General features: G+C 50.6%; 2 protein-coding genes across 2 annotated transcripts in view; one reads left to right on the forward strand and one right to left on the reverse strand.

Annotated features, from left to right (window-relative positions):
- The window catches only part of DCTN5 (dynactin 5 (p25)), a 9873-nt gene extending 5856 nt beyond the window's left edge, over positions 1 to 4017 (reverse strand). Inside the window, exons 1-2 of the mRNA XM_010002592.1 lie at positions 4014 to 4017; positions 1736 to 1752 (exon numbers count right to left, since the gene is read on the reverse strand). Of these exons, the coding sequence (XP_010000894.1) occupies positions 1736 to 1752; positions 4014 to 4017 (21 nt within the window). The remainder of the gene's footprint in view (positions 1 to 1735; positions 1753 to 4013) is intronic.
- A 1282-nt stretch (positions 4018 to 5299) lies between these two features.
- LOC104393129 (partner and localizer of BRCA2-like) overlaps positions 5300 to 7520 on the forward strand; it is a 4677-nt gene continuing 2456 nt past the window's right edge. The window contains exons 1-5 of the mRNA XM_010002595.1: positions 5300 to 5325; positions 5470 to 5586; positions 5912 to 5999; positions 6672 to 6820; positions 7408 to 7471. Of these exons, the coding sequence (XP_010000897.1) occupies positions 5300 to 5325; positions 5470 to 5586; positions 5912 to 5999; positions 6672 to 6820; positions 7408 to 7471 (444 nt within the window). The remainder of the gene's footprint in view (positions 5326 to 5469; positions 5587 to 5911; positions 6000 to 6671; positions 6821 to 7407; positions 7472 to 7520) is intronic.

The raw sequence follows: 7520 nt of genomic DNA on the forward strand, positions 1-7520 counted from the left end.
CCTTGGGAGTACTTTACACAAATGACGTTTTTTCCCACAGGTTCTAGAGACAACTTGTCTCCTAGTGCTGACAAACATGAAACCTCTCAGCTACAGACTAAACCCTGCTCGGATCTTGACACAGAGAAGAAAACATCTGCCAGATGTGAACATGTCCCTGAATTCTCCAGGGGGGAGGGTGGCCAGCAGGACAGCTCTGGGGCAGGGAGCACACAGGACAGCCAGGAAGGCCTCTGCTGTGGAAGTGTCAGGCCTGCCCCTGAGGGGAAAAAAACCCAAACCTCCAGGAGCCTGATGAAGCTGAGGAGACGGACAAAGGCTCCAATATTGGAGGAAGGGGAACTTGTGTGTGATGTGCAGCTAACCAAGGCTGATGGAATGGTGGCAGCTGCCCGTGCGGAGGAGCTTCGGTCTCCTGTCTTCAGGCGGAGCAGCCTCTTGGACACTGAGGAAAATGCCCAGACAGCACCAAGAGCAGCACTTGTGTGGAGAGAAGACAACAGGTGGACTCCTCCTGATGCAGCATTTGGAGTTGTACAAGGGGTGCTTGAGGACAGTGTCCTTCCAGGAGTGCCCGAGCTGTCCCCGTGTGCCCTGGGGGACAGCAGCTGTGTCTGGCAGCCCAAGTCCCCAGGTGCTGCAGCCATGTCTGATAACCCTGAGCCTGCACAGCTGTGTTTAGAGAACAGTGACTCTGTTTTACTGGACACCAGTGGCAATGGAGGAAAAGAATCCCCCAGGATAACACAACAAGCGGATGGGGAGAGTGTGTGTGAAGATCAGGGAGAATTACGCAGGCTCCTGGATTTCATGTCAGAAAATGAAGTATTGCCTGCTGATGGAATTAACACTGAAACTAATGAGGGCAAAAGCTGTGAAGGAAATCAAAGTGATACTAATTCCTTTCCTGCAGATCTTGCTCTGGGAAGTGTTGATGAACTGATGGAGAATCAACAGCTTGAAACTCAGTCAAGACTTTCTCCTCCAGAAAAGCTGACAGCTCCCGAAAGTGCACTGAACTCTTGCACCATGGTTGAAGGGCTTCTCTTCCCAGTGGAATACTACGTCAGGACAACTCGGCGCATGTCTAACTGCCAGAGGAAAGTGGACCTTGAAGCTGTGATCCTCAGCCAGCTGGGCAGAAGCAAGAAAGGCCAGCGAAGTAAGTGCAAGCAGAAAGATGCAAATTCAGATCGGTCCTCCCAAGAAGTAGCTGAGAATAGTTTGGAGTCAGGAGTCATGCCATCCCCTTTTCATGGTGCAGAAAATGATGCAAGCAGTGCTCAGCAATCTCCTCCTGCATCCAGTGGCAGCAGCACGTCACTTGGATCAGTTTCTCAAAGCAGCATCACCAGCACAAGGCGAAACCTGAGGCGGCGGCAGCGGAGAAGGAAGGGAAGAGGGTCTGGCTGCAGTCCTGGGCAGTGGGGCTCACAGGAGCTGGGAGGGAGCTCAGGGCTCATGATGCCAGGGGAAAGCAGTTGCCCCCTGCCAAATGTGTGTCAGGGTGAAAAGGAAAGCTGTGATCTTGGAAAAGCAGCTTCAGATGAGAGCAGGTTGTCTGCTGCTGCAGCCCTTGGGTCTGGGAAGACCAACGTGCCCAGTGCCGTCCAGCCAGCAGGTCCTACTCCTGGGGGGAGCCAAGTGCTTGGCAAATGCCCGAAGACTCTGCTAGAACAGGCTCAAAATCCACTTCACAGCAGTCATTCTCTGACCCCAGGGAATGAAACTTTACCTGGCCATGTAGGAGACCTGGAAGCCAACTTACACACTGAGAACCAGCCTGTGCACAGAGCCCACAGTGATGAGCAGCTCCCAGTGACCAACGTCCCTCTGCGCCGCTCCCTGCGCTCCTCTGCACGGCACAGGGGCAGCCCAGCCTCCCCAGGGACTGCAGCCTCCCCAGGTACTGCAGCCCAGGAGCCAGGCAGGGAGTGTGTGCACTGCTGCTTGCACTCTGCTGTATTTTTTAAAAAAATAAAAGACCTTTTTTAAAAATACAGATCATTGTGGCAGTGATACTTTAGCTGCAGGCTTGATACTGAGCAACTGCAGAGTGTAATGTCTTTCCAGAAAAGTGCCACTTCTGTGTGTTCAAAAGGAAATAGCTTTTTTTTTAAAATTCGAGTGGTGCTCTGGATGAGAGATTCTGAAGCAGCTGGTTGCTGGGGATTTTATGATGTGACTTTCTCATATTGTTGTGTTTTTCTTTGTCTAGGTGAGAGCAAAAGAGGACGTAGCCATCCAGCAGCTTCTGAGGGTCCTTCTCCTGGCCTCCTTGCCACAGACCTCAATACCTGCAGCTCTCTCCTCCCCTTCCGCAGCCTGCAGTGGCTGGCCCCCACTCTGGGTGTCAGAGACTTTCACCTACCTGATGAGGAATTTGGGCTACTAAAACTTGAGAAATTGGCATCTTCCCCTGTGAATGACTTGGAGGTTTTTGTTCCTAGTGTGTTGGGAGATGATGCGGCTTCAGAGGACGAACCAGATGCACAAATGGATCCAGAAGGGAGAAGGCTCACAAGTAATTTGCTTTTGCCCTTGAAAAATGGATGGCCCAAGTTACCTCATGGAGAAAGCCCAGCTTCCAAGAGGGAACTTCCCACCCATGAATTGCTCTTTACGCCCATGGGGACTGTCCTAGCTGGTGCTCCCCTTCAGCCCGAGTCCCAGATTTCTGAGCCTATTTTCCCTGTGGTGGGTGCAACCCCTGCTGTTCCACCCTCAGGAGACAGTGAGCTCTGTCCTTCCTTGCAGCCCAGCCTGCCTTCCTCCCAGGGAGCATCTGTCCTAGCCCTGCAGGATAGGGAATGCAAAGTCTCTGCTCTTCCACAGCACTGGGACAGCTGTGGGGCAGGATCTGCTAGAGAAGAGGAGAAACAAAATCCAACGTTGCCTTTAGAAGTTGAAGGAGGTCCCAATAATCAACCTTCTGAAGCTGTGGCCTTGGAGAAGCATCAGCAGTCAGAGAGCAAAGAGCAGAAATCCTGCAGAGCCTTCCCTGAGCAGGTAACAAGCTGGTCCTTTCACCAAGGCTGCTAAACCAGTGGGTTTGTGGGCGAGTCCTCTTTTGCAGGGTCTTACCTGACTTCAGGAGAAAGACCTCTTTGCATGCCAGCCCTGAAGGCTGCCTGGTAGCTGGCTTGATGAATGTTGGTTTTCATCTGCTGCCCCAGGTCTTTTGACCTCAAGAGCAAATTCTTTTAAATCCTGCTTGATTAAACTGGAGGTGTTGGTTTTGATGCTGATTGCAGGATGTGTGTTTGAAATGGGAATGTGAACAAAAAGTTGCTGGTACCCACATAGTGTGAGTTAAAGAAAATTTCCAGCTAAGATTTGGTAAAGGAGATTAAGTGACTCACATGTGGGATGGGTGCTGAGAGAATGACTGTGCTCTGAAGGCTGAGATGGAGGGTGGTGGTAAAAGACAATTTTCAGGTGAAGCCAGGAAATAACCTGCCTGGGATCTCCTTGTTTTTCAAAGACATGCAAGTACAGAAGGAGGTGTTCCTATCATAGCTCTCCAACAGCTGCATGCAGAGTGAATTCTTGCCTTGTTCTTGCAGGTGCTGAGTGTAATTTCAAAGTTGAATTATCCTTATTCTTTACTTGTTTGTGCAGAAAACAGCTGGAGCAGGACAGTTGACTCCAGAACTGCTTGATGGCCTGAGAGAAGAGAGCTTGCAGCTTGTATCAAAGCTAAAGGTGGGACAACATGGGGTAACTGTTTACTGAGTTAGTGGCAGTTCTTTGGTACCAAGTTAAACAAAAGTGCCATTCACAACGCAGAATGGCTAGTGCTGTCTAATTTGATCAGTGCTGCCTTCACTTGGGGTGAGGCATGCTGGAAGGTTAGGTTGCTCTGTGTCTCCTTTTGACTGGTAAAGGATTTCAGTGGTTGTTTCTGAACAGTGAGTGCCTAAACACATGCAGATGTCTTAACAAACAGAACTGCTGCATTTTTCTTTAGCCTCAGGGAAGATGATCTCAGCCCTGTACCCCTGTTGCCTGACCCATGGCTCCTGCCACCCCTTCAGGCACTAAGTAAAGGAGCAGATGGTGTGAGGGCCCCACACTGCCCAGTGCACCTGTGGGTGGTCACACATTCTGGGACACAGCCCCCATCACATACCAGTATATTTGCAGCTCTGAGGTGAAAGGTTTTCCTTGGTGCTTCCCTGGTACTTCACTCAAAACTAAACATGATGAGCCTTATACTTAAGCCTCCAGTTCTCATCACACTGAAAATCAAGTGTTTTTCTCAGGCTGAACCTCCACGTTAGATACCCATGTCTGTCAGAAGAAAACCAGCACTGTTTTGTTTGGGACAGGATTCCTCAAGCTCCTGTGCTGTGGACGTGAGCACGATGTGGTGGGGAGCAGCTGGCAGCAGGGAGCTGTGCGTGGTGACAGCCTGTGAGAGTTCTGTCTCCCTGTGGAAACCTCTGGCATCCGACCACTGGGAAAAGCTCCACACTTGGCAGCTTGGAGAGGTATGAACACCATCCTTATTTGTAGAATTTAGGGCAACTTTCATGTCCCAGTATGTTAGTTCCCAAGATACAGGGAGTTTTCAGTCTTGGTTACAAAGTTAGTTCTTTAGGTGACATAAGTTTTTAATGCCATCAGACAGCAGAGGAGAATGATCTATCTGCACTGCTGATGGAGGAGGCCAGTAGCTTGTATGGTTGCATGTTATCTGCTTGAATCTATATAATTTGACTTGAAACACTCCAGAAAATGGGGAAAAAAAATCAAAGGATATTGTAGGTTACAATAAATCCTTCTTTCGGCATCCTAGATCCCTGTAATCCAGATCGTTCCTCTGCCAGACACCTGTAATCTCCTGTGTGTTGCACTAGGAGACCTGGAAATTGGAGAAATAAGGTGATGTATTTGTTTCTTACTAGTGCTTTGCACACAGAATAGCTGCAGCTTGACTCTCTTGAGTAGTGGCTGAAATTATCTCTTACTAATGTATCACTTTCTCAGTTGCTTTAACAGTTGGAAAATATGGAAGGGATTTCTAAAAATCTACTATAAAAACTTGCTATTCACACCAGGAGGTGCCAGACTGGTTAAACACAGGCATATTTTTAGATGCTGTGGCATGTTTGAATGATGCTTCCTTCTGTCCTTACATGTACTTTTCTCTTAATTTAGGCTTTTGCTTTATTCTACTGAGAATGACTCATTCAAGCAGTCACTAGTAAAAGCTGGAAATATAAAAGCTGTTCTTGGGCTACAGGAGAGGAGGCTGGTCAGCAGCTGCAGGACTGGGCAAGAACAGCAAGTGGAGATGGTATCTCTTGCAGAGACAGGAAGGTGAGTCTGCTGGTTTTTGGGGGGTCTCTGTGGAAGAAAGGTAAGGAAACAGCTGTGGGTTCCTCTCCTTTCTGGAGGTGTGCTGGGTGCAGAGCACACGTATCATTTTGTCTGCTTTTTCTCACGTGCTCATCTGCTGTTCAGGAGCAAGGATGGACAGACTTTGATGCCCCCTGAAGAAACTGTTTTAGCTTTTGCTGAAGTAGAAGGAATGAGAGAGGCCTTGGTTGGCACCACTGCAGTGAACAGCATCGTTGTTTGGTCAGTGTTTCCTTTGCAGTTCAAGGAGTTGACTTGCAGGTGTTTGCTGTGGCTGTACAGGTGGGACACAGGGGTGCTGGGGGGCAGCTGGTTTGCCTGTGAAGGGATGATTGTCAAAGGGTAACTTCTGTACTGTTGGAATGTACAGCTGCTGCAGCCCCTCTTCTTCCTTTGCATCACGTTGGTTACATCTCGTCCTGTGGCCTCGTGTCTTAGTTTATGTGAAACCAAAAATGTGTCTGTCTTGTATAGCAGTGTAGCAGTGGTCAGGAAAGAAGAGCTAGAAGGTGGAAGCTCATTCAGGTTTTGTTTTCACCAACTGCAGGAATCTGAAGACAGGCCAGCTGCTGCAGAGGATGCACATTGGCTGTTCCTACCTGGCTTCCATCTGCCACCGGGCGTATTCCGACTCGGTGAGGGCCCCATGTGAGGGGGTATTGGTTGCAGGTACCCCAGGGTATCAACGGCTTGGAGCCAAGATTCATACTAATGAGTCTTTCCCACTTCCTTTCACCAGTGCTGTGACTCCAGATGGATTTTTGTAGTTTATCAGGGGTTTGATTGTTTTCAGGGAGCCTTTAGCCTTACGGAGCAAGAATGTCTTGTCCGATAATGATGGCTCCAAAGAGTCTGACTCTCTGGAGACTTCCTCAGTGTCCAAGGGCTCTCCATGCTGTGGCTGCTCTGAGAGCTGCTGCTGTCACCTGTGCTGGTTTGCAGGGAATTCTCGTTAAATTTTAAGCTCCTAGGGATTAAAATGGGCCCCAGAAATCTTACTTTAAATGTCACCCTATCCTATTGCAAGTTTAACTTTTTCAGACAGAAAGTTAAGTGCATAAATAAGTGGGGTCACTGTGCTGTCATCCTGCTGCATTGCAGGCCCTTATCAGTCAGCAGCTGCTTTGGGCTTTATCTAATTTGATAAGGAAAGTAAACCATTTCTGTTTTATTTAGTAAGAATAATGCATCACTGTCCACGGGGCTCTGATTATAGGCAGAACGTAGCCATTAATTTCTGGAAAATTCCTTGGGTTTTTCCCCTCTCGCTGTTGATTTCAGTGATGTCTCTTTCCCCTCTCTCCCAGGGCCTCCTGTTTGTTGTGCTAAGCCACCCCCACGCCGAAGAGAGCGATCCCAGTGGAAGCCCCGCGTTCCGCCTGGTGGCGTTCAACCCCCGCACGGCCCGCGGCGCGGGGGTGCTGTGCTCCTCCCTCCCGCCGGGACAGGCCGGAAGGCAAGGAGCGGGACTGGCTGCGGGACTCCTTCGGGGTGGGATCCCTGAGCGGCTCTGCTGGCCGGGATCCATCTGCCATCTCCCGGCGATAAGGGCGCTGCATCCGCGGGTCCCGTGAGGCTGCCGGGCGTTTCCTGGCGGCGTGCTGCCCCAGCCTGACCCGGGGCTCCTGCTCTCGGTCCTGCCCTGCCCCCCCAGCGCGGCACTGGAGACGCTGTAACGGGGCTCATCAGGGAACACGCCCGGAGCCTTTGTGCTGGGGGGGCAGGGAAGTTTAGCAGCTCGGCAGCCAGATGACCTTTTCCTTCCCATCTCTTGTGTTTTGAAGACTAAGCTGTTTGGGGCTCAGTCTTGCCACGTGCCCCCCCCCCATCGTCCTTCCTGCGTGCACAAGTGTCAGTGGGTTGGGGTCTTGGCTGACTGAGCAGTTTTCAAGTGTGTGGAAGGATTGTCCTGACATCCTTTGTTCTCAGGTGCACTGAGAACAGTTAAAACCAGCTAACTAGTTAAAAACTAGGCAACTGTAAAACGTGGTGTGATGTCGTTGTGACAAAACGTGGCAGAGCTGTCCCCTCGTGTCCCCGCAGGTACCTGGAGGGTGACGTGCAGGACACCTGTGCCGTGGCCGTGCTGAGCTCGGGAGCCATCGCGGTGTGGGACGTGCTGCTGGGGCACTGCACGGCCCTGCTGCCCCCGGGCC

This window comes from Chaetura pelagica, unplaced genomic scaffold (assembly GCF_000747805.2).
Source record: "Chaetura pelagica isolate M959 unplaced genomic scaffold, ChaPel_1.0 scaffold438, whole genome shotgun sequence".
NCBI classification, from domain to species: Eukaryota; Metazoa; Chordata; class Aves; order Apodiformes; family Apodidae; genus Chaetura; species Chaetura pelagica.